The sequence below is a fragment of the Scyliorhinus torazame genome, chromosome 17 (genome assembly GCF_047496885.1).
Source record: "Scyliorhinus torazame isolate Kashiwa2021f chromosome 17, sScyTor2.1, whole genome shotgun sequence".
Lineage (NCBI taxonomy): Eukaryota > Metazoa > Chordata > Chondrichthyes > Carcharhiniformes > Scyliorhinidae > Scyliorhinus > Scyliorhinus torazame.
In genome coordinates, this window is record NC_092723.1 from 189,419,442 (window position 1) to 189,445,560 (window position 26,119).

Consider the following 26,119-nt stretch of genomic DNA (forward strand, 5'->3'; position numbering starts at 1 on the left):
CGATGGGCCGAGTGGCCCAATTCGCTCCTGTGTCTTATGGCCAGCATTTAGTGCCCATCCCTAAGTACCCTTGGTGACTTGCTTGGCCATTTCAGCGTCAACCACATTGCTGTGGGTCTGGAGTCACATGTAGGCCAGACCAGGTAAGGACGGCAGATTTCCTTCCCTAGAGGGCATTAATGCACCAGATTTTTATGATAATCGAAAATGGTTTCATGGTAATCACGAGACTTTTAATTCCAGTTTTTTATTTAATTCAAATTTCACCATCTGCCATGATGGGATTTGAACCTGGTTCGCCAGCGCGTTCCCCTGGGTCTCTGGAGTACTAGTTCAGGGACAGTACCGCTGCACCACTGCCACCCCCACCCTTTGGCTGGATACTGTTACCTTTAAAAGGCTTCACTCAGATAAACAAAAGTTGAACTAAGCTAATTTAACCAGTGTGATGTTTGCACTATTGTATCATCTTGCCTCAGCCCCTGAATAGGTGGTCGTTTGCTCATAAGACCATAAGACATAGGAGCAGAATTAGGCCACTCGGCCCATCGAGTCTGCTCCGCCATTCAATCATGGCTGATATTTTCTCATCCCCATTCTCCTGCCTTCTCCACATAACCCCTGATCCCCTTATTAATGCTCAGCCCCATGCCTGCCTGCCTCATTAATTATTTTTACAATGAAAACTGGAGGGAGGCAGTCGCCCAGTGGTATTGTCACTGGGCTAGGAATCCAGAGACCTGGGGACCTGGGTTCAAATCCCGCCACTGCAGATGGTGAAATTTGAATTCAATAAAAATATGGTGACCATGAAACATTGTCAAATGTTGTAAAAACCCATCTGGTTTACTGATGTCCTTTACGGAAAGAAATGAAATGAAATGAAAATCGCTTATTGTCACAAGTAGGCTTCAATGAAGTTACTGTGAAAAGCCCCTAGTCGCCACATTCCGGCGCCTGTTCAGGGAGGCTGGTACGGGAATTGAACCGTGCTGCTGGCCTGCCTTGGTCTGCTTTAGAAGCCAGTGATTTAGCCCAATCTGTTGTCCTTACCTGGTCTGTCGTCCTTGTCTGGCCTACACGTGACTCTCGATCCACAGCAATGGCCCAGCCAGCAACGCCCACATCCAATGAATCAAAAAAATCCAGCCATCCCAAAAAGGGAAGGTTTTATTTTTCACATTATGTTCTGAGTTCTATCGTTATTTATGTCGACCCTGGTGACCTGTTTCCTATTTAACCAGATCCATTGGATTGAAAGTATTTTCTAGTCCAGACAGCAACGAGAAATGGAGCCGGCAGCTCCAGCAGCTGATTCCTGCTGTCAATTACACACTTCATCCCGACGGGGGGCCCAGAGAGCAGATGGATGGGGTCGCCATTAGTTTTCATTCCAGTGATCAAGTTCCCTACCACCCACATTCAAACTTGCTCATTGACTGGTTAAGTTTAAATCAACTTCCAAACTGTGTGACATACAATATTGTCACAGCAAACTATTTGATGCTGCCTTCTTGAAACTAGTCTTACAACCCCAGGTTAAAGTCCAACAGGTATATTTGGAATCACTAACTTTTGGACTCACCTGAGGAAGGAGCAGTGCTCCGAAAGTTAGTGATTCCAAACAAACCTGTTGGACTTTAACCTGGTGTTGTAATGCTTCTTACTGTGCCCACCCCAGTCCAACGCCGGCATCTCCACATCTTGAAACTAGAAAAGAAAAACTATAATCCATTCGGAAATACCCTGTCAGTTCATTATTGATTGGTTATCCACCATGGTTTCCATGGCCTGTTGCTCTCTGTGTCAAAGGCATCTTTTCACGGGCAGTTCTGGCCATCTGAGATTTTAATTTGTGATGGGTCCAGATGAGTGACATCCACCCACATTGTCAATTTTTGGTCTGCTATAGAAATGTTCAGATTTTTATTTGGATTTAGACCATAACAGTGCTACAGAACTGGAAACAGAATTACTCACGTTAAATGCTGATTTGCAATTCACTAAGGGCACTTCATCCAAGCCTTCACGATTTATTACTGTTGGGATCAGTGACTGGCATCCTGCAGCCCAGGGGCACATGTGCCCCTTCTGGGTTCCGAGTGCGGCCCACGAGACATTTTGTTGCCCGTTGGCCATTGCCCGCGCGAATGGTCGCCACGTTCCGCTGATTTCCGTCCCCGTTATTTTTTCCCTTCTGGTGTGACTGAAGTGACACGAGAGCGAGTGAAGTGAGATGCGTGTTGATTGCTCACAACACTGACTGTGAGAGCCGGGCATTCTCTCTGTGGCTACAGTGTCAATATTTCCTCTGTTTTTACCATTTGAAGTTGTCAGTTCCATTAATATAGAATGATTAAACATTTTCTATAACTCACTATGAATTATTTGGCGAAAATTAAATATATTTAATCTGATTCATGTGGTCACGGTTAGTGAACAATCCCGATTTCAATCCACTGGGATGAAGGAGGAGCACTCACCAGCCTGCGTTGCCCATCGCTGGTCTAGATTGAATTGTGTGACATATTTTACCATTAATATCTGAAATAACTTGGAATTATAAAGCATAAATACTTTTTATGGAATAGCATTGATTGAACACTTGGTTTCTAAAAGCACGGTGGCACAGTGGTTAGCACAGTTGCTTCACAGCGCCAGGGTCCCAGGTTCGATTCCCGGCTTGGGTCACTGTCTGTGCGGAGTCTGCACGTTCTCCCCGTGTCTGCGTGGGTTTCCTCCGGGTGCTCCGGTTTCCTCCCACAAGTCCTGAAAAACGTGCTGTTAGGTGAATTGGACATTCTGAATTCTCCCTCCGTGTACCCGAACAGGTGCCGGAGTGTGGTGACTAGGGGCTTTTCACAGTAACTTTATTGCATTGTTAATGTAAGCCTACTTGTGACAATAAAGATTATCATTATTATTATTAGCATCATGGGAACGCATTGCTGCCATCAACTCGGAGTTCCGGAATTTGACATTGCAAGGAATGTATTGGGCTTAATCTACGCACAAACTCTAGCATGGTAGGTCAAAATTAAATGCATCTTACAAACTTTTTAAAATCTATAAAATGACACATTTTTAATGTATTCCAATGCTGTTTACTTATAGTTCTTCATTTAAAAACTTACATTTTAGGATTGGACTTTTCTTTGCACCCCTTTTACCAGCGATACAGATCATAAAGTTCTTCATTATATTTCATGTCAAGAAGGTATGGTAAAAAGTCCTCTGCTACAATTCATTTGGAGTATCTAGAAATGTTAATGATTTGTGTAAGGACGGTAACACCAATATATCGATCAATATACTGCAGGTATGTTTAAACAGATTGTTGAGAATAGTGCGATCACGCACGAACATTTGAAACTCTTTGTTAACTGCGAAACTTGAAACTGTCAAACTGTCATTGCTTACATGATATTATAGTACACCTGTCATAATAGCAAACTAGGCAGATTTATAAGGAAATTGTCATGTGGCATTGAGAGCAGTCTGTGCAATTCATTAACAGAAAAGGATTTTACTCCCCGAATATGCAAACTATTTGTGACGACTGACAGCAGACCCTGTGTGTGTCTGTGCCGGTTCCCAGGACATTAACATCTTGAGTCACTTCCTTTGAGGGGCTGGACGCAGAGGGTGGGCTCCTTGGTGACAAAGATCCAACGTCGACCACAGAGTATATTTGAGGACAGGTACAATATTGTGCCACCAGGCCCATGATCAAGCAAACCATTGGGCTCCTAACGATGTGTTTCTGATGTTACTGGTCAGGTGGCTGTCCAATATTCACCACAGAGACTCTCCCACATCATCATTATTTGCTGCACCATACTCCCACTTGCTCTGCAAAGGGGGGATGATTTCCCCGAGGGAGACATGAAGGGAGGAGATGTCCTCTTGGACAAGGAGGGTGTGGAAGGGGTTGACCCTGAAGAGGGCCAACATTCAGATGAGCCACATGATAATGACAATGCATGGCCACAGTGCGGCAGACACGGGCACAGTGAGGCAGACACGGGCACAGTGCGGCAGACACGGGCACAGTGCGGCAGACACGGGCACAGTGCGGCAGACACGGACACAGTGCGGCAGACAGGGGCACAGTGCGGCAGACACGGGCACAGTGCGGCAGACAGGGGCACAGTGCGGCAGACACGGGCACAGTGCGGCAGACACGGGCACAGTGCGGCAGACACGGGCACAGTGCGGCAGACAGGGGCACAGTGCGGCAGACATGGGCACAATGCGGCAGACAGGGGCACAGTGCGGCAGACATGGGCACAGTGTGGCAGACACGGGCACAGTGTGGCAGACACGGGCACAGTGCGGCAGACACGGGCACAGTGCGGCAGACATGGGCACAATGCGGCAGACATGGGCACAGTGCGGCAGACACGGGCACAGTGCGGCAGACATGGGCAAAGTGCGGCAGACAGGGGCACAATGCAGCAGACATGGGCACAGTGCGGCAGACACGGGCAAAGTGCGGCAGACAGGGGCACAATGCGGCAGACATGGGCACAGTGCGGCAGACACGGGCACAGTGCGGCAGACACGGGCAAAGTGCGGCAGACAGGGGCACAGTGCGGGAGACACGGGCACAGTGCGGCAGACACGGGCACAGTGCGGCAGACACAGACACAGTGCGGCAGACACGGGCACAGTGCGGCAGACACGGGCACAGTGCGGCAGACACGGGCACAATGCGGCAGACAGGGGCACAGTGCGGCAGACACGGGCACAGTGCGGCAGACAGGGGCACAGTGCGGCAGACACGGGCACAGTGCGGCAGACACGGGCACAGTGTGGCAGACAGGGGAACAATGCGGCAGACATGGGCACAGTGCGGCAGACACAGGCACAGTGCGGCAGACACGGGCACAGTGCGGCAGACACGGGCACAGTGCGGCAGACACGGGCACAGTGCGGCAGACACGGGCACAGTGCGGCAGACACGGACACAGTGCGGCAGACACGGGCACAGTGCGGCAGACACGGGCACAGTGGGGCAGACACGGGCACAGTGCGGCAGACACGGACACAGTGCGGCAGACACGGGCACAGTGCGGCAGACACGGGCACAGTGCGGCAGACAGGGGCACAGTGCGGCAGACACGGGCACAGTGCGGCAGACAGGGGCACAGCGCACCAGACAGGGGCACAGTGCGGCAGACACGGACACAGTGCGGCAGACACGGGCACAGTGCGGCAGACACGGGCACAGTGCGGCAGACACGGGCACAGTGCGGCAGACACGGGCACAGTGCGGCAGACACGGGCACAGTGCGGCAGACAGACAGGGGCACAGTGCGGCAGACACGGGCACAGTGCGGCAGACACGGGCACAGTGCGGCAGACACGGGCACAGTGCGGCAGACACGGGCACAGTGCGGCAGACAGGGGCACAGAGCGGCAGACACGGGCACAGTGCGGCAGACACGGGCACAGTGCGGCAGACAGGGGCACAGAGCGGCAGACAGGGGCACAGTGCGGCAGACACGGGCACAGTGCGGCAGACAGGGGCACAGTGCAGCAGACAGGGGCACAGTGCGGCAGACACGGGCACAGTGCGGCAGACACGGGCAAAGTGCGGCAGACACGGGCACAGTGCGGCAGACACGGGCACAGTGCGGCAGACACGGGCACAGTGCGGCAGACAGGGGCACAGAGCGGCAGACAGGGGCACAGTGCGGCAGACACGGGCACAGTGCAGCAGACAGGGGCACAGTGCGGCAGACACGGGCACAGTGCGGCAGACACGGGCACAGTGCGGCAGACACGGGCAAAGTGCGGCAGACACGGGCACAGTGCGGCAGACACGGGCACAGTGCGGCAGACACGGGCACAGTGCGGCAGACACGGGCACAGTGCGGCAGACACGGGCACAGTGCGGCAGACACGGGCACAGTGCGGCAGACAGGGGCACAGTGCGGCAGACACGGGCACAGTGCGGCAGACACGGGCACAGTGCAGCAGGCACGGGCACAGTGCGGCAGACAGGGGCACAGTGCGGCAGACAGGGGCACAGTGCGGCAGACACGGGCACAGTGCGGCAGACACGGGCACAGTGCGGCAGACACGGGCACAGTGAGGCAGACACGGGCACAGTGCGGCAGACAGGGGCACAGGGCGGCAGACACGGGCACAGTGCGGCAGACACGGGCACAGTGCGGCAGACACGGGCACAGTGCGGCAGACACGGGCACAGTGCGGCAGACAGGGGCACAGTGCGGCAGACACGGGCACAGTGCGGCAGACACGGGCACAGTGCGGCAGACACGGGCACAGTGCGGCAGACACGGGCACAGTGCGGCAGACACGGACACAGTGCGGCAGACACGGGCACAGTGCGGCAGACACGGGCACAGTGCGGCAGACAGGGGCACAGTGCGGCAGACACGGGCACAGTGCGGCAGACACGGGCACAGTGCGGCAGACACGGGCACAGTGCGGCAGACACGGGCACAGTGCGGCAGACACGGGCACAGTGCGGCAGACACGGGCACAGAGCGGCAGACACGGACACAGTGCGGCAGACAGGGGCACAGTGCGGCAGACACGGGCACAGTGCGGCAGACAGGGGCACAGTGCGGCAGACACGGGCACAGTGCGGCAGACAGGGGCACAGAGCGGCAGACACGGGCACAGTGCGGCAGACACGGGCACAGTGCGGCAGACAGGGGCACAGTGCGGCAGACACGGGCACAGTGCGGCAGGCAGGGGCACAGTGCGGCAGACACGGGCACAGTGCGGCAGACAGGGGCACAGTGCAGCAGACACGGGCACAGTGCGGCAGACAGGGGCACAGTGCGGCAGACACGGGCACAGAGCGGCAGACAGGGGCACAGTGCGGCAGACACGGGGACAGAGCGGCAGACACGGGCACAGTGCGGCAGACACGGGCACAGTGCGGCAGACAGGGGCACAGTGCGGCAGACACGGGCACAGTGCGGCAGACACGGGCACAGTGCGGCAGACAGGGGCACAGTGCGGCAGACACGGGCACAATGCAGCAGACACGGACACAGTGCGGCAGACACGGACACAGTGCGGCAGACACGGGCACAGTGCGGCAGACACGGACACAGTGCGGCAGACACGGGCACAGTGCGGCAGGCAGGGGCACAGTGCGGCAGACACGGACACAGTGCGGCAGACACGGGCACAGAGCAGCAGACAGGGGCACAGTGCAGCAGACACGGGCACAGTGCGGCAGACACGGACACAGTGCGGCAGACACGGGCACAGTGCGGCAGACACGGACACAGTGCGGCAGACACGGGCACAGTGCGGCAGACACGGGCACAGTGCGGCAGACAGGGGCACAGAGCGGCAGACACGGGCACAGAGCGGCAGACAGGGGCACAGTGCGGCAGACACGGGCACAGTGCGGCAGACACGGGCACAGTGCGGCAGACACGGGCACAGTGCAGCAGACACGGGCACAGTGCGGCAGACACGGACACAGTGCGGCAGACACGGGCACAGTGCGGCAGACACGGGCACAGTGCGGCAGACAGGGGCACAGAGCGGCAGACATGGGCACAGTGCGGCAGACACGGGCACAGTGCGGCAGACACGGGCACAGTGCGGCAGACAGGGGCACAGTGCGGCAGACACGGGCACAGTGTGGCAGACACGGGCACAGTGCGGCAGACACGGACACAGTGCGGCAGACACGGGCACAGTGCGGCAGACACGGGCACAGTGCGGCAGACAGGGGCACAGAGCGGCAGACATGGGCACAGTGCGGCAGACACGGGCACAGTGCGGCAGACACGGGCACAGTGCGGCAGACACGGGCACAGAGCGGCAGACAGGGGCACAGTGCGGCAGAAAGGGGCACAGTGTGGCAGACACGGGCACAGTGCGGCAGACACGGGCACAGTGCGGCAGGCACGGGCACAATGCGGCAGACACGGGCACAGAGCGGCAGACACGGGCACAGTGCGGCAGACATGGGCACAGAGCAGCAGACGCGGGCACAGAGCGGCAGACAGGGGCACAGAGCGGCAGACAGGGGCACAGTGCGGCAGACAGGGGCACAGTGCGGCAGACAGGGGCACAGTGCGGCAGACAGGGGCACAGTGCGGCAGACAGGGGCACAGTGCGGCAGACACGGGCACAGTGCGGCAGACACGGGCACAGTGCGGCAGACACGGGCACAGTGCGGCAGACACGGGCACAGTGCGGCAGACATGGGCACACTGCGGCAGACAGGGGCACAGTGCGGCAGACACGGGCACAGTGCGGCAGACACGGGCACAGTGCGGCAGACACGGGCACAGTGCGGCAGACAGGGGCACAGTGCGGCAGACAGGGGCACAGAGCGGCAGACAGGGGCACAGTGCGGCAGACACGGGCACAGTGCGGCAGACACGGGCACAGTGCGGCAGACACGGGCACAGTGCGGCAGACACGGACACAGTGCGGCAGACACGGGCACAGTGCGGCAGACACGGGCACAGTGCGGCAGACAGGGGCACAGTGCGGCAGACACGGGCACAGTGCGGCAGACACGGGCACAGTGCGGCAGACACGGGCACAGTGCGGCAGACACGGGCACAGTGCGGCAGACAGGGGCACAGTGCGGCAGACACGGGCACAGTGCGGCAGACAGGGGCACAGTGCGGCAGACACGGGCACAGTGCGGCAGACAGGGACACAGTGCGGCAGACACGGGCACAGTGCGGCAGACACGGGCACAGTGCGGCAGACACGGGCACAGTGCGGCAGACACGGGCACAGTGCGGCAGACAGGGGCACAGTGCGGCAGACAGGGGCACAGTGCGGCAGACAGGGGCACAGTGCGGCAGACACGGGCACAGTGCAGCAGACACGGGCACATTTGTGACAAATGTGCTGACAAGTGAATTCCCTGCCACCAGTGTGTATCCAATACTTGAGAACGTTTCTAACCCCATGTTTACACCTGGGTGGAACCCTGACGTCCACAGGCAGGGATGGAGGTACTGCTGACTTCTCCATCCTGTTCCCAGGTCTGAGCACAAATCCAGGAGAAACCAGCACTCTGCAGGAGCTGGGCCCCCAAGACAGCTGCCAACCTTTCCAGACAGGCGTCTGTTGTTGGCTGTGTCTCGTGAGTTTTTGTGGTCTTGGTCATCTGAAGTGGGTTAACTGTAAACTTTCATAACTGCCAAAGCTATTTAGATACAGTACCAGCTGGGAGCTGCCGCATTGCTTTGGTCTGCACGTACCTCTGTCTAATACCTTGGAGTCATAGAGGTTTACAGCACAGAAACAGGCCCTTCGGCCCGGCTTGTCCAGGGCGCCCAGTTTCTATCACTAAGCTAGTCCCACTTGCCCACATTAGGCCCATATCCCTCTATACCCACCCTGCCCATGTAACTGTCTAACTGCTTTTTAAAGGACAAAATTGTACCCGCCTCTACCACTGCCTCTGGCAGCCCACCCTCACCACCCTCTGTGTGAAAGAATTTCCCCTCTGGTCTCTTTTGTATCTCTCCCCTCTCACCTTAAACCTTTGTCCTCTAGTTCTAGACTCCTCTACCTTTGGGAAAAGATGTTGACTATCTACCTTATCGATGCCCCTCATTATCTCCACACTGACCCTGGGCCTTCTGCTCCCTCGTACCACTGTATGGGTGGTACCAAGTTAACCCTGTATATGCCAGATCCTTATACTACACCTCCCCCAAGTCTGTATCCAATGTATGTTGTGACTATAGTTCACTATAGTCCTAGATCGTTATTAGGATCAAGGGCAGCACAGTGGCACAATAGTGGTTAGCACTGCTGCCTCACGGTGCAAAGAACCCGGGTTCGATCCCAGCCCCGGGTCACTGTCCATGTGGACTTTGCACATTCTCTCAGTGTCTGCGTGGGTCTCAACCCCCCAACCCAAAGATGTGCAGGTTAGGTGGATTGGCCACTAAATTACCCCTTAATTGGATTTCCCCCCAACCCCCCAAGTTGCATCGATCTGCGCTGAAGGAGGGTGTGGGTGGACATGGCAGTATTCTCTTCTTCCTCCTCCAAAGTCAGTAGGAGACGGTACTGGGACAGCGCGCTGACGTCAGGAGGAGACGGAACTGGGACAGCGCTCTGACGTCAGGAGGAGACGGGACTGGGACAGCGCGCTGACGTCAGGAGGAGACGGGACTGGGACAGCGCGCTGACGTCAGGAGGAGACGGTACTGGGACAGCGCGCTGACGTCAGGAGGAGACGGTACTGGGACAGCGCGCTGACGTCAAGAGGAGACGGGACTGGGACAGCGCGCTGACGTCAGGAGGAGACGGTACTGGGACAGCGCGCTGACGTCAGGAGGAGACGGTACTGGGACAGCGTGCTGACGTCAGGAGGAGACGGTACTGGGACAGCGCGCTGACGTCAAGAGGAGACGGTACTGGGACAGCGCGCTGACGTCAGGAGGAGACGGTACTGGGACAGCGCGCTGACGTCAGGAGGAGACGGTACTGGGACAGCCCGCTGACGTCAGGAGGAGACGGGACTGGGACAGCGCGCTGACGTCAGGAGGATACGGTACTGGGACAGCGCGCTGACGTCAGGAGGAGACGGTACTGGGACAGCGCGCTGACGCCAGGAGGAGACGGAACTGGGACAGCGCGCTGACGTCAGGAGGAGACGGGACTGGGACAGCGCGCTGACGTCAGGAGGAGACGGGACTGGGACAGGGCGCTGACGTCAGGAGGAGACGGGACTGGGACAGCGCGCTGACGTCAGGAGGAGACGGTACTGGGACAGGGCACTGACGTCAGGAGGAGACGGGACTGGGACAGCGCGTTGACGTCAGGAGGAGACGGTACTGGGACAGCGCGCTGACGTTAGGAGGAGACGGCACTGGGACAGAGCGCTGACGTCAGGAGGAGACGGTACTGGGACAGGGCGCTGACATCAGGAGGAGATGGGACTGGGACAGCGCGCTGACGTCAGGAGGAGACGGGACTGGGACAGCGCGCTGACGTCAGGAGGAGGTGGTACTGGGAGAGCGCGCTGACGTCAGGAGGAGGTGATACTGGGACAGCGCGCTGACGTCAGGAGGAGGTGGTACTGGGAGAGCGCGCTGACGTCAGGAGGAGACGGCACTGGGACAGCGCGCTGACATCAGGAGGAGACGGTACTGGGACTGCGCGTGACGTCAGGAGGAGACGGGACTGGGACAGCGCGCTGACGTCAGGAGGAGACGGGACTGGGACAGCGCGCTGACGTCAGGAGGAGACGGGACTGGGACAGCGCGCTGACGTCAGGAGGAGACGGTACTGGGACAGCGCGTTGACGTCAGGAGGAGACGGTACTGGGATAGCGCGCTGACGTCAGGAGGAGACGGGACTGGGACAGCGCGCTGATGTCAGGAGCAGACACTACTGGGACAGCGCGCTGGCGTCAGGAGGAGACGGGACTGGGACAGGGCGCTGCGTCAGGAGGAGACGGTACTGGGACAGGGCGCTGACGTCAGGAGGAGGCGGTACTGGGACAGCGCACTGACGTCAGGAGGAGACGGTACTGGGATAGCGCGCTGACATCAGGAGGAGGCGGTACGGGGACAGCGCGCTGACGTCAGGAGGAGACGGTACTGGGACAGCGCGCTGACGTCAGGAGGAGACGGGACTGGGACAGCGCACTGACGTCAGGAGGAGACGGGACTGGGACAGGGCGCTGACGCCAGGAGGAGACGGGACTGGGACAGCGCGCTGACGTCAGGAGGAGACGGGACTGGGACAGCGCGCTGACGCCAGGAGGAGACGGTACTGGGACAGCGCGCTGACGTCAGGAGCAGACGGTACTGGGACAGGGTGCTGACGTCAGGAGGAGACGGGACTGGGACAGCACGCTGACGTCAGGAGGAGACGGGACTGGGACTGGGCGCTGACGTCAGGAGCAGACGGTACTGGGACAGCGTGCTGACGTCAGGAGGAGACGGGACTGGGACTGGGCGCTGACGTCAGGAGGGGACGGTACTGGGACAGCGCGCTGGCGTCAGGAGGAGACGGGACTGGGACAGCGCGCTGACGTCAGGAGGAGACGGTACTGGGACAGCGCGCTGACGTCAGGAGGAGACGGTACTGGGACAGCGCGCTGATGTCAGGAGGGGACGGTACTGGGGCAGGGCGCTGACGTCAGGAGGAGACGGTACTGGGACAGCCCGCTGACGTCAGGAGGAGACGGGACTGGGGCAGCGCGCTGACGTCAGGAGGAGACGGGACTGGGACAGCGCGCTGACGTCAGGAGGAGACGGGACTGGGACAGCGCACTGACGTCAGGAGGAGACGGGACTGGGACAGGGCGCTGACGTCAGGAGCAGACGGTACTGGGACAGGGTGCTGACGTCAGGAGCAGACGGCACTGGGACAGAGCGCTGACGTCAGGAGGAGACGGTACTGGGACAGCGCGCTGACGTCAGGAGGAGATGGGACTGGGACAGCGTGCTGACGTCAGGAGGAGACGGGACTGGGACTGGGCGCTGACGTCAGGAGGGGACGGTACTGGGACAGCGCGCTGGCGTCAGGAGGAGACGGGACTGGGACAGCGCGCTGACGTCAGGAGGAGACGGTACTGGGACAGCGCGCTGACGTCAGGAGGAGACGTTACTGGGACAGCGCGCTGACGTCAGGAGGGGACGGTACTGGGACAGCGCGCTGACGTCAGGAGGAGACGGTACTGGGACAGCGCGCTGATGTCAGGAGGGGACGGTACTGGGACAGGGCGCTGACGTCAGGAGGAGACGGTACTGGGACAGCCCGCTGACGTCAGGAGGAGACGGGACTGGGGCAGCGCGCTGACGTCAGGAGGAGACGGTACTGGGACAGCCCGCTGACGTCAGGAGGAGACGGGACTGGGACAGCGCGCTGACGTCAGGAGGATACGGTACTGGGACAGCGCGCTGACGTCAGGAGGAGACGGTACTGGGACAGCGCGCTGACGCCAGGAGGAGACGGAACTGGGACAGCGCGCTGACGTCAGGAGGAGACGGTACTGGGACAGGGCGCTGACGTCAGGAGGAGACGGGACTGGGACAGCGCGCTGACGTCAGGAGGAGACGGTACTGGGACAGGGCACTGACGTCAGGAGGAGACGGGACTGGGACAGCGCGTTGACGTCAGGAGGAGACGGTACTGGGACAGCGCGCTGACGTTAGGAGGAGACGGCACTGGGACAGAGCGCTGACGTCAGGAGGAGACGGTACTGGGACAGCGCGCTGACGTTAGGAGGAGACGGCACTGGGACAGAGCGCTGACGTCAGGAGCAGACGGTACTGGGACAGCGCACTGATGTCAGGACGAGAGGGTACTGGGATAGCGCGCTGACGTCAGGAGGAGACGGTACTGGGACAGCGCACTGACATCAGGAGGAGACGGTACTGGGACAGCGCGTGACGTCAGGAGGAGACGGGACTGGGACAGCGCGCTGACGTCAGGAGGAGACGGCACTGGGACAGCGCGCTGACGTCAGGAGGAGACGGGACTGGGACAGCGCGCTGACGTCAGGAGGAGACGGTACTGGGACAGCGCACTGACGTCAGGAGGAGACGGTACTGGGACAGCGCGCTGACGTCAGGAGGAGACGGCACTGGGACAGGGCGCTGACGTCAGGAGGAGGCGGGTCTGGGACAGCCCGCTGACGTCAGGAGGAGGCGGGACTGGGACAGCGCGCTGACGTCAGGAGGAGACGGTACTGGGACAGCGTGCTGACGTCAGGAGGAGACGGTACTGGGACAGCGCGCTGACGTCAAGAGGAGACGTTACTGGGACAGCGCGCTGACGTCAGGAGGAGACGGGACTGGGACAGGGCCCTGACGTCAGGAGGAGACGGTACTGGGACAGGGCGCTGACGTCAGGAGGAGACGGGACTGGGACAGCGCGCTGACGTCAGGAGGAGACGGTACTGGGACAGCGCGCTGACGTCAGGAGCAGACGGTACTGGGACAGCGCGTGACGTCAGGAGGAGACGGGACTGGGACAGCGCGCTGACGTCAGGAGCAGACGGTACTGGGACAGCGCGCTGACGTCAGGAGGAGACGGCACTGGGACAGCGCGTTGACGTCAGGAGGAGACGGTACTGGGACAGCGCGCTGACGTCAGGAGGAGACGGCACTGGGACAGGGCGCTGACGTCAGGAGGAGGCGGGTCTGGGACAGCCCGCTGACGTCAGGAGTAGGCGGGACTGGGACAGCGCGCTGACGTCAGGAGGAGACGGTACTGGGACAGCGCGCTGACGTCAGGAGGAGACGGTACTGGGACAGCGCGCTGACGTCAAGAGGAGACGGTACTGGGACAGCGCGTGACGTCAGGAGGAGACGGGACTGGGACAGCGCGCTGACGTCAGGAGCAGACGGTACTGGGACAGCGCGCTGACGTCAGGAGGAGACGGCACTGGGACAGCGCGTTGACGTCAGGAGGAGACAGTACTGGGATAGCGCGCTGACGTCAGGAGGAGACGGGACTGGGACAGCGCGCTGACGTCAGGAGCAGACGGTACTGGGACAGCGCGCTGGCGTCAGGTGGAGACGGGACTGGGACAGGGCGCTGCGTCAGGAGGAGACAGTACTGGGACAGGGCGCTGACGTCAGGAGGAGGCGGTACTGGGACAGCGCACTGACGTCAGGAGGAGACGGTACTGGGATAGCGCGCTGACATCAGGAGGAGGCGGTACGGGGACAGCGCGCTGACGCCAGGAGGAGACGGTACTGGGACAGCGCGCTGACGTCAGGAGGAGACGGGACTGGGACAGCGCACTGACGTCAGGAGGAGACGGGACTGGGACAGCGCGCTGACGTCAGGAGGAGACGGGACTGGGACAGCGCGCTGACGTCAGGAGGAGACGGGACTGGGACAGGGCGCTGACGTCAGGAGGAGACGGTACTGGGACAGCGCGCTGACGTCAGGAGGAGACGGGACTGGGACAGCGCGCTGACGTCAGGAGGAGACGGTACTGGGACAGCGCGCTGACGTCAGGAGGAGACGGTACTGGGACAGCGCGCTGACGTCAGGAGGAGACGGGACTGGGACAGCGCGCTCACGTCAGGAGGAGACGGTACTGGGACAGCACACTGACGTCAGGAGGAGACGGTACTGGGACAAGGCGCTGACGTCAGGAGGAGACGGGCCTGGGACAGCGCGCTGATGCCAGGAGGAGACGGGACTGGGACAGCGCGCTGACGTCAGGAGGAGACGGTACTGGGACAGCGCGCTGACGTCAGGAGGAGATGGGACTGGGACTGGGCGCTGACGTCAGGAGCAGACGGTACTGGTACAGCGCGCTGGCGTCAGGAGGAGACGGGACTGGGACAGCGCGCTGACGTCAGGAGGAGACGGGACTGGGACAGCGCGCTGACGTCAGGAGGAGACGGTACTGGGACAGCGCGCTGACGTCAGGAGGAGACGTTACTGGGACAGCGCGCTGACGTCAGGAGCAGACGGTACTGGGACAGGGCGCTGACATCAGGAGGAGACGGTACTGGGACAGCGCGCTGACGTCAGGAGGAGACGTTACTGGGACAGCGCGCTGACGTCAGGAGGGGACGGTACTGGGACAGCGCGCTGACATCAGGAGGAGACGGTACTGGGACAGCGCGCTGATGTCAGGAGGGGACGGTACTGGGATAGCGCGCTGACGTCAGGAGGAGACGGTACTGGGAGAGCGCGCTGACGTCAGGAGGAGACGGTACTGGGACAGCGCGCTGATGTCAGGAGGGGACGGTACTGGGACAGCGCGCTGACGTCAGGAGGGGATGGGACTGGGACAGCGCGGTGACGTCAGGAGGAGACGGTACTGGGACAGCGCGCTGACGTCAGGAGGAGACGGTACTGGGACAGCGCGCTGATGCCAGGAGGAGACGGGACTGGGACAGCGCGCTGACGTCATGAGGAGACGGCACTGGGACAGCGCGCTGACGTCAGGAGGAGACGGGACTGGGACAGCGCGCTGATGCCAGGAGGAGACGGGACTGGGACAGGGCGCTGCGTCAGGAGGAGACGGGACTGGGACAGCGCGCTGACGTCATGAGGAGACGGCACTGGGACAGCGCGCTGACGTCAGGAGGAGACGGGACTGGGACAGCGCGCTGATGCCAGGAGGAGACGGGACTGGGACAGCGCGCTGACGTCATGAGGAGACGGCACTGGGACAGCGCGCTGACGTCAGGAGGAGACGGTACTGGGACAGCGCGCTGATGCCAGGAGGAGACGGGACTGGGACAGCACGCTGACGTCATGAGGAGACGGCACTGGGACAGCGCGCTGACGTCAGGAGGAGACGGTACTGGGACAGCCCGCTGACGTCAGGAGGAGACGGGACTGGGACAGAGCGGTGACGTCAGGAGGAGACGGGACTGGGACAGCGCGCTGACGCCAGGAGGAGACGGGACTGGGACAGCGCACTGACGTCAGGAGGAGACGGGACTGGGACAGCGCGCTGACGCCAGGAGGAGACGGTACTGGGACAGCGCGCTGACGTCAGGAGGAGACGGTACTGGGAAAGCGCGCTGACGTCAGGAGGAGACGTTACTGGGACAGCGCGCTGACGTCAGGAGGGGACGGTACTGGGACAGCGCGCTGACGTCAGGAGGAGACGGTACTGGGACAGCGCGCTGATGTCAGGAGGGGACGGCACTGGGACAGCGCGCTGACGTCAGGAGGAGACGGTACTGGGAGAGCGCGCTGACGTCAGGAGGAGACGGTACTGGGACAGCGCGCTGATGTCAGGAGGGGACGGTACTGGGACAGCGCGCTGACGTCAGGAGGAGATGGGACTGGGACAGTGCGGTGACGTCAGGAGGAGACGGTACTGGGACAGCGCGCTGACGTCAGGAGGAGACGGTACTGGGACAGCGCGCTGACGTCAGGAGGAGACGGGACTGGGACAGCGCGCTGATGCCAGGAGGAGACGGGACTGGGACAGGGCGCTGCGTCAGGAGGAGACGGGACTGGGACAGCGCGCTGACGTCATGAGGAGACGGCACTGGGACAGCGCGCTGACGTCAGGAGGAGACGGGACTGGGACAGCGCGCTGATGCCAGGAGGAGACGGGACTGGGACAGCGCGCTGACGTCATGAGGAGACGGCACTGGGACAGCGCGCTGACGTCAGGAGGAGACGGTACTGGGACAGCGCGCTGATGCCAGGAGGAGACGGGACTGGGACAGCCCGCTGACGTCAGGAGGAGACGGGACTGGGACAGAGCGGTGACGTCAGGAGGAGACGGGACTGGGACAGCGCGCTGACGCCAGGAGGAGACGGGACTGGGACAGCGCGCTGACGTCAGGAGGAGACGGTACTGGGACAGCGCGCTGACGTCAGGAGGAGACGGTACTGGGACAGCGCGCTGACGTCAGGAGGAGACGTTACTGGGACAGCGCGCTGACGTCAGGAGGGGACGGTACTGGGACAGCGCGCTGACGCCAGGAGGAGACGGGACTGGGACAGCGCGCTGACGTCAGGAGGAGACGGTACTGGGACAGCGCGCTGACGTCAGGAGGAGACGGTACTGGGACAGCGCGCTGACGTCAGGAGGAGACGTTACTGGGACAGCGCGCTGATGTCAGGAGGAGACGGTACTGGGAGAGCGCGCTGACGTCTGGAGGAGGTGGGACTGGGACAGCGCGCTGACGCCAGGAGGAGACGGGACTGGGACAGCGTGCTGACGTCAGGAGGAGACGGTACTGGGACAGCGCGCTGACGTCAAGAGGAGACGGTACTGGGACAGCGCGTGACGTCAGGAGGAGACGGGACTGGGACAGCGCGCTGACGTCAGGAGCAGACGGTACTGGGACAGCGCGCTGACGTCAGGAGGAGACGGCACTGGGACAGCGCGTTGACGTCAGGAGGAGACGGTACTGGGACAGCGCGCTGACGTCAGGAGTAGGCGGGACTGGGACAGCGCGCTGACGTCAGGAGGAGACGGTACTGGGACAGCGTGCTGACGTCAGGAGGAGACGGTACTGGGACAGCGCGCTGACGTCAGGAGGAGGCGGGACTGGGACAGCGCGCTGACGTCAAGAGGAGACGGTACTGGGACAGCGCGTGACGTCAGGAGGAGACGGGACTGGGACAGCGCGCTGACGTCAGGAGCAGACGGTACTGGGACAGCGCGCTGACGTCAGGAGGAGACGGCACTGGGACAGCGCGTTGACGTCAGGAGGAGACAGTACTGGGATAGCGCGCTGACGTCAGGAGGAGACGGGACTGGGACAGCGCGCTGACGTCAGGAGCAGACGGTACTGGGACAGCGCGCTGGCGTCAGGTGGAGACGGGACTGGGACAGGGCGCTGCGTCAGGAGGAGACAGTACTGGGACAGGGCGCTGACGTCAGGAGGAGGCGGTACTGGGACAGCGCACTGACGTCAGGAGGAGACGGTACTGGGATAGCGCGCTGACATCAGGAGGAGGCGGTACGGGGACAGCGCGCTGACGCCAGGAGGAGACGGTACTGGGACAGCGCGCTGACGTCAGGAGGAGACGGGACTGGGACAGCGCACTGACGTCAGGAGGAGACGGGACTGGGACAGCGCGCTGACGTCAGGAGGAGACGGGACTGGGACAGCGCGCTGACGTCAGGAGGAGACGGGACTGGGACAGGGCGCTGACGTCAGGAGGAGACGGTACTGGGACAGCGCGCTGACGTCAGGAGGAGACGGGACTGGGACAGCGCGCTGACGTCAGGAGGAGACGGTACTGGGACAGCGCGCTGACGTCAGGAGGAGACGGTACTGGGACAGCGCGCTGACGTCAGGAGGAGACGGGACTGGGACAGCGCGCTGACGTCAGGAGGAGACGGTACTGGGACAGCACACTGACGTCAGGAGGAGACGGTACTGGGACAAGGCGCTGACGTCAGGAGGAGACGGGCCTGGGACAGCGCGCTGATGCCAGGAGGAGACGGGACTGGGACAGCGCGCTGACGTCAGGAGGAGACGGTACTGGGACAGCGCGCTGACGTCAGGAGGAGATGGGACTGGGACTGGGCGCTGACGTCAGGAGCAGACGGTACTGGTACAGCGCGCTGGCGTCAGGAGGAGACGGGACTGGGACAGCGCGCTGACGTCAGGAGGAGACGGGACTGGGACAGCGCGCTGACGTCAGGAGGAGACGGTACTGGGACAGCGCGCTGACGTCAGGAGGAGACGTTACTGGGACAGCGCGCTGACGTCAGGAGCAGACGGTACTGGGACAGGGCGCTGACATCAGGAGGAGACGGTACTGGGACAGCGCGCTGGCGTCAGGAGGAGACGTTACTGGGACAGCGCGCTGACGTCAGGAGGGGACGGTACTGGGACAGCGCGCTGACATCAGGAGGAGACGGTACTGGGACAGCGCGCTGATGTCAGGAGGGGACGGTACTGGGATAGCGCGCTGACGTCAGGAGGAGACGGTACTGGGAGAGCGCGCTGACGTCAGGAGGAGACGGTACTGGGACAGCGCGCTGATGTCAGGAGGGGACGGTACTGGGACAGCGCGCTGACGTCAGGAGGAGATGGGACTGGGACAGCGCGGTGACGTCAGGAGGAGACGGTACTGGGACAGCGCGCTGACGTCAGGAGGAGACGGTACTGGGACAGCGCGCTGATGCCAGGAGGAGACGGGACTGGGACAGCGCGCTGACGTCATGAGGAGACGGCACTGGGACAGCGCGCTGACGTCAGGAGGAGACGGGACTGGGACAGCGCGCTGATGCCAGGAGGAGACGGGACTGGGACAGGGCGCTGCGTCAGGAGGAGACGGGACTGGGACAGCGCGCTGACGTCATGAGGAGACGGCACTGGGACAGCGCGCTGACGTCAGGAGGAGACGGGACTGGGACAGCGCGCTGATGTCAGGAGGGGACGGCACTGGGACAGCGCGCTGACGTCAGGAGGAGACGGTACTGGGAGAGCGCGCTGACGTCAGGAGGAGACGGTACTGGGACAGCGCGCTGATGTCAGGAGGGGACGGTACTGGGACAGCGCGCTGACGTCAGGAGGAGATGGGACTGGGACAGTGCGGTGACGTCAGGAGGAGACGGTACTGGGACAGCGCGCTGACGTCAGGAGGAGACGGTACTGGGACAGCGCGCTGACGTCAGGAGGAGACGGGACTGGGACAGCGCGCTGATGCCAGGAGGAGACGGGACTGGGACAGGGCGCTGCGTCAGGAGGAGACGGGACTGGGACAGCGCGCTGACGTCATGAGGAGACGGCACTGGGACAGCGCGCTGACGTCAGGAGGAGACGGGACTGGGACAGCGCGCTGATGCCAGGAGGAGACGGGACTGGGACAGCGCGCTGACGTCATGAGGAGACGGCACTGGGACAGCGCGCTGACGTCAGGAGGAGACGGTACTGGGACAGCGCGCTGATGCCAGGAGGAGACGGGACTTGGACAGCCCGCTGACGTCAGGAGGAGACGGGACTGGGACAGAGCGGTGACGTCAGGAGGAGACGGGACTGGGACAGCGCGCTGACGCCAGGAGGAGACGGGACTGGGACAGCGCGCTGACGTCAGGAGGAGACGGTACTGGGACAGCGCGCTGACGTCAGGAGGAGACGGTACTGGGACAGCGCGCTGACGTCAGGAGGAGACGTTACTGGGACAGCGCGCTGACGTCAGGAGGGGACGGTACTGGGACAGCGCGCTGACGCCAGGAGGAGACGGGACTGGGACAGCGCGCTGACGTCAGGAGGAGACGGTACTGGGACAGCGCGCTGATGTCAGGAGGAGACGGTACTGGGAGAGCGCGCTGACGTCTGGAGGAGGTGGGACTGGGACAGCGCGCTGACGCCAGGAGGAGACGGGACTGGGACAGCGCGCTGACGTCAGGAGGAGACGGGACTGGGACAGCGCGCTGACGTCTGGAGGAGGCGGGACTGGGACAGCGCGCTGACGCCAGGAGGAGACGTTACTGGGACAGCGCGCTGACGTCAGGAGGAGACGGGACTGGGACAGCGCGCTGACGTCTGGAGGAGGCGGGACTGGGACAGCGCGCTGACGCCAGGAGGAGACGGGACTGGGACAGCGCGCTGACGTCAGGAGGGGACGGTACTGGGACAGCGCGCTGACGTCAGGAGGAGACGGTACTGGGACAGCGCGCTGATGTCAGGAGGGGACGGCACTGGGACAGCGCGCTGACGTCAGGAGGAGACGGTACTGGGAGAGCGCGCTGACGTCAGGAGGAGACGGTACTGGGACAGCGCGCTGATGTCAGGAGGGGACGGTACTGGGACAGCGCGCTGACGTCAGGAGGAGATGGGACTGGGACAGCGCGGTGACGTCAGGAGGAGACGGTACTGGGACAGCGCGCTGACGTCAGGAGGAGACGGTACTGGGACAGCGCGCTGACGTCAGGAGGAGACGGGACTGGGACAGCGCGCTGATGCCAGGAGGAGACGGGACTGGGACAGCGCGGTGACGTCAGGAGGAGACGGTACTGGGACAGCGCGCTGACGTCAGGAGGAGACGGGACTGGGACAGCGCGCTGACGTCAGGAGGAGACGGTACTGGGACAGCGCGCTGATGCCAGGAGGAGACGGGACTGGGACAGCGCGCTGACGTCAGGAGGAGACGGGACAGGGACAGCGCGCTGACGTCAGGAGGAGACAGCACTGGGACAGCGCGCTGACGTCAGGAGGAGACGGCACTGGGACAGGGCACTGACGTCAGGAGGAGACGGGACTGGGACAGCCCGCTGACGTCAGGAGGAGACGGGACTGGGACAGAGCGGTCACGTCAGGAGGAGACAGGACTGGGACTGGGCGCTGATGTCACGAGGAGACGGGACTGGGACAGCGCGCTGACGTCAGGAGGAGACGGTACTGGGACAGCCCGCTGACGTCAGGAGGAGACGGGACTGGGACAGAGCGGTGACGTCAGGAGGAGACAGGACTGGGACTGGGCGCTGATGTCACGAGGAGACGGGACTGGGACAGCGCGCTGACGCCAGGAGGAGACGGGACTGGGACAGCGCGCTGACGTCAGGAGGAGAAGGTACCGGGACTGGGCGCTGACGTCAGGAGGAGACGGTACTGGGACAGCGCGCTGATGTCAGGAGGAGACGGTACTGGGACAGGGCGCTGACGTCAGGAGGAGACCGGACTGGGACAGGGCGCTGACGTCAGGAGGAGACGGTACTGGGACATGGTGCTGACCTCCGGAGGAGACGGTACTGGGACAGCGCGCTGACGTCAGGAGGAGACGGTACTGGGACAGCGCGCTGACGTCAGGAGGAGACGGGACTGGGACAGCGCACTGACGTCAGGAGGAGACGGTACTGGGACAGGGTGCTGGCGTCAGGAGGAGACGGTACTGGGACAGCGCGCTGACGTCAGGAGGAGACGGTACTGGGACAGCGCGCTGACGTCAGGAGGAGACGTTACTGGGACAGCGCGCTGACGTCAGGAGGGGACGGTACTGGGACAGCGCGCTGACGTCAGGAGGAGACGGTACTGGGACAGCGCGCTGATGTCAGGAGGGGACGGCACTGGGACAGCGCGCTGACGTCAGGAGGAGATGGGACTGGGACAGCGCGGTGACGTCAGGAGGAGACGGTACTGGGACAGCGCGCTGACGTCAGGAGGAGACGGTACTGGGACAGGGCGCTGACGTCAGGAGGAGACGGTACTGGGACAGCGCGCTGACGTCAGGAGGAGACGGTACTGGGACAGCGCGCTGATGCCAGGAGGAGACGGGACTGGGACAGCGCGGTGACGTCAGGAGGAGACGGTACTGGGACAGCGCGCTGACGTCAGGAGGAGACGGTACTGGGACAGTGCGCTGACGTCAGGAGGAGACGGTACTGGGACAGCGCGCTGACGTCAGGAGGAGATGGGACTGGGACAGCGCGCAGACGTCAGGAGGAGACGGTACTGGGACAGTGCGCTGACGTCAGGAGGAGACGGTACTGGGACAGCGCGCTGACGTCAGGAGGAGACGGTACTGGGACAGCGCGCTGATGCCAGGAGGAGACGGGACTGGGACAGCGCGGTGACGTCAGGAGGAGACGGTACTGGGACAGCGCGCTGACGTCAGGAGGAGACGGGACTGGGACAGCGCGCTGACGTCAGGAGGAGACGGTACTGGGACAGCGCGCTGATGCCAGGAGGAGACGGGACTGGGACAGCGCGCTGACGTCAGGAGGAGACGGGACAGGGACAGCGCGCTGACGTCAGGAGGAGACGGCACTGAGACAGCGCGCTGACGTCAGGAGGAGACGGCACTGGGACAGGGCACTGACGTCAGGAGGAGACGGTACTGGGACAGCCCGCTGACGTCAGGAGGAGACGGGACTGGGACAGAGCGGTGACGTCAGGAGGAGACAGGACTGGGACTGGGCGCTGATGTCACGAGGAGACGGGACTGGGACAGCGCGCTGACGTCAGGAGGAGACGGTACTGGGACAGCCCGCTGACGTCAGGAGGAGACGGGACTGGGACAGAGCGGTGACGTCAGGAGGAGACAGGACTGGGACTGGGCGCTGATGTCACGAGGAGACGGGACTGGGACAGCGCGCTGACGCCAGGAGGAGACGGGACTGGGACAGCGCACTGACGTCAGGAGGAGAAGGTACCGGGACTGGGCGCTGACGTCAGGAGGAGACGGTACTGGGACAGCGCGCTGATGTCAGGAGGAGACGGTACTGGGACAGGGCGCTGACGTCAGGAGGAGACGGGACTGGGACAGGGCGCTGACGTCAGGAGGAGACGGTACTGGGACATGGTGCTGACCTCCGGAGGAGACGGGACTGGGACAGCGCGCTGACGTCAGGAGGAGACGGTACTGGGACAGCGCGCTGACGTCAGGAGGAGACGGTACTGGGACAGCGCGCTGACATCAGGAGGAGACGGGACTGGGACAGCGCACTGACGTCAGGAGGAGACGGTACTGGGACAGGGTGCTGGCGTCAGGAGGAGACGGGACTGGGACAGCGCACTGACGTCAGGAGGAGACGGTACTTGGACAGCGCGCTGACGTCAGGAGGAGACGGGACTGGGACAGCGCACTGACGTCAGGAGGAGACGGCACTGGGACAGCGCGCTGACGTCAGGAGGAGACGGGACTGGGACAGCGCGCTGACGCCAGGAGGAGACGGGACTGGGACAGCGCACTGACGTCAGGAGGAGAAGGTACCGGGACTGGGCGCTGACGTCAGGAGGAGACGGTACTGGGACATGGTGCTGACCTCCGGAGGAGACGGTACTGGGACAGCGCGCTGACGTCAGGAGGAGACGGTACTGGGACAGCGCGCTGACGTCAGGAGGAGACGGTACTTGGACAGCGCGCTGACGTCAGGAGGAGACGGGACTGGGACAGCGCACTGACGTCAGGAGGAGACGGTACTGGGACAGGGTGCTGGCGTCAGGAGGAGACGGGACTGGGACAGCGCACTGACGTCAGGAGGAGACGGTACTTGGACAGCGCGCTGACGTCAGGAGGAGACGGGACTGGGACAGGGTGCTGGCGTCAGGAGGAGACGGTACTGTGACAGCGCGCTGACGTCAGGAGAAGACGGTACTGGGACAGGGCGCTGACGTCAGGAGGAGACGGTACTGGGACAGCGCGCTGACGTCAGGAGGAGACGGTATTGGGACAGCGCGCTGACGTCAGGAGGAGACGGGACTGGGACAGGGCGCTGACGTCAGGAGGAGACGGTACTGGGATCGCGCGCTGACGTCAGGAGCAGACGGTACTGGGTCAGCGTCCTGACGTCAGGAGGAGACAGTACTGGGACAGGGCGCTGACGTCAGGAGGAGGCGGTACTGGGACAGCGCACTGACGTCAGGAGGAGACGGTACTGGGACAGCGCACTGACGTCAGGAGGAGACGGTACGGGGACAGCGCGCTGACGTCAGGAGGAGACGGTACTGGGACAGCGCGCTGACGTCAGGAGGAGACGGTACTGGGACAGCGCACTGACGTCAGGAGGAGACGGGACTGGGACAGCGCGCTGACGTCAGGAGGAGACGGTACTGGGACAGCGCGCTGACGTCAGGAGGAGACGGGACTGGGACAGGGTGCTGACGTCAGGAGCAGACGGTACTGGGACAGCGTGCTGACGTCAGGAGGAGACGGGACTGGGACAGCGCGCTGACGTCAGGAGGAGACGGTACTGGGACAGCGTGCTGACGTCAGGAGGAGACGGGACTGGGACTGGGCGCTGACGTCAGGAGGGGTCGGTACTGGTACAGCGCGCTGACGTCAGGAGGAGACGGGACTGGGACAGGGCGCTGACGTCAGGAGCAGACGGTACTGGGACAGCGCGCTGACGTCAGGAGGAGACGGTACTGGGACAGCGCGCTGACGTCAGGAGGAGACGGGACTGGGACAGCGCGCTGACATCAGGAGGAGGCGGTACTGGGACAGCGCGCTGACGTCAGGAGGAGACGGTACTGGGACAGCGCGCTGACGTCAGGAGGAGACGGGACTGGGACAGCGCGCTGACATCAGGAGGAGGCGGTACTGGGACAGCGTCCTGACGTCAGGAGGAGACGGTACTGGGACAGCGCGCTGACGTCAGGAGGAGACGGTGCTGGGACAGCGCGCTGACGTCAGGAGGAGGCGGTACTGGGACAGCGCGCTGACATCAGGAGGAGGCGGTACTGGGACAGCGTCCTGACGTCAGGAGGAGATGGTACTGGGACAGGGCGCTGACGTCAGGAGGAGACGGTACTGGGACAGCGCGCTGACGTCAGGAGGGGACGGTACTGGGACAGCGCGCTGACGTCAGGAGGAGACGGTACTGGGACAGCGCGCTGACGTCAGGAGGGGACGGTACTGGGACAGCGCGCTGATGACAGGAGGAGACGGTACTGGGACAGCGCGCTGACGTCAGGAGGAGACGGTACTGGGACAGCGCGCTGACGTCAGGAGGGGACGGTACTGGGACAGCGTCCTGACGTCAGGAGGAGACGGTACTGGGACAGCGTCCTGACGTCAGGAGGAGACGGTACTGGGACAGCGCGCTGACGTCAGGAGGAGGCGGTACTGGGACAGCGTCCTGACGTCAGGAGGAGACGGTACTGGGACAGCGTCCTGACGTCAGGAGGAGATGGTACTGGGACAGGGCGCTGACGTCAGGAGGAGACGGTACTGGGACAGCGCGCTGACGTCAGGAGGGGACGGTACTGGGACAGCGCGCTGACGT

The 26,119-nt window shown here is 62.7% G+C and overlaps 1 protein-coding gene across 5 annotated transcripts in view; it reads left to right on the forward strand.

Moving 5' to 3' along the window:
- Nucleotides 1-26,119, forward strand: part of tmc5 (transmembrane channel like 5) — a 266,568-nt gene that overhangs the window by 183,442 nt on the left and 57,007 nt on the right. For all 5 annotated transcript variants that reach the window (XM_072481874.1, XM_072481877.1, XM_072481878.1 and 2 more), the window contains 2 exons: nt 2,931-3,026; nt 3,142-3,217. In XM_072481874.1, coding sequence (XP_072337975.1) covers nt 2,931-3,026; nt 3,142-3,217 — 172 coding nt within the window. The remainder of the gene's footprint in view (nt 1-2,930; nt 3,027-3,141; nt 3,218-26,119) is intronic.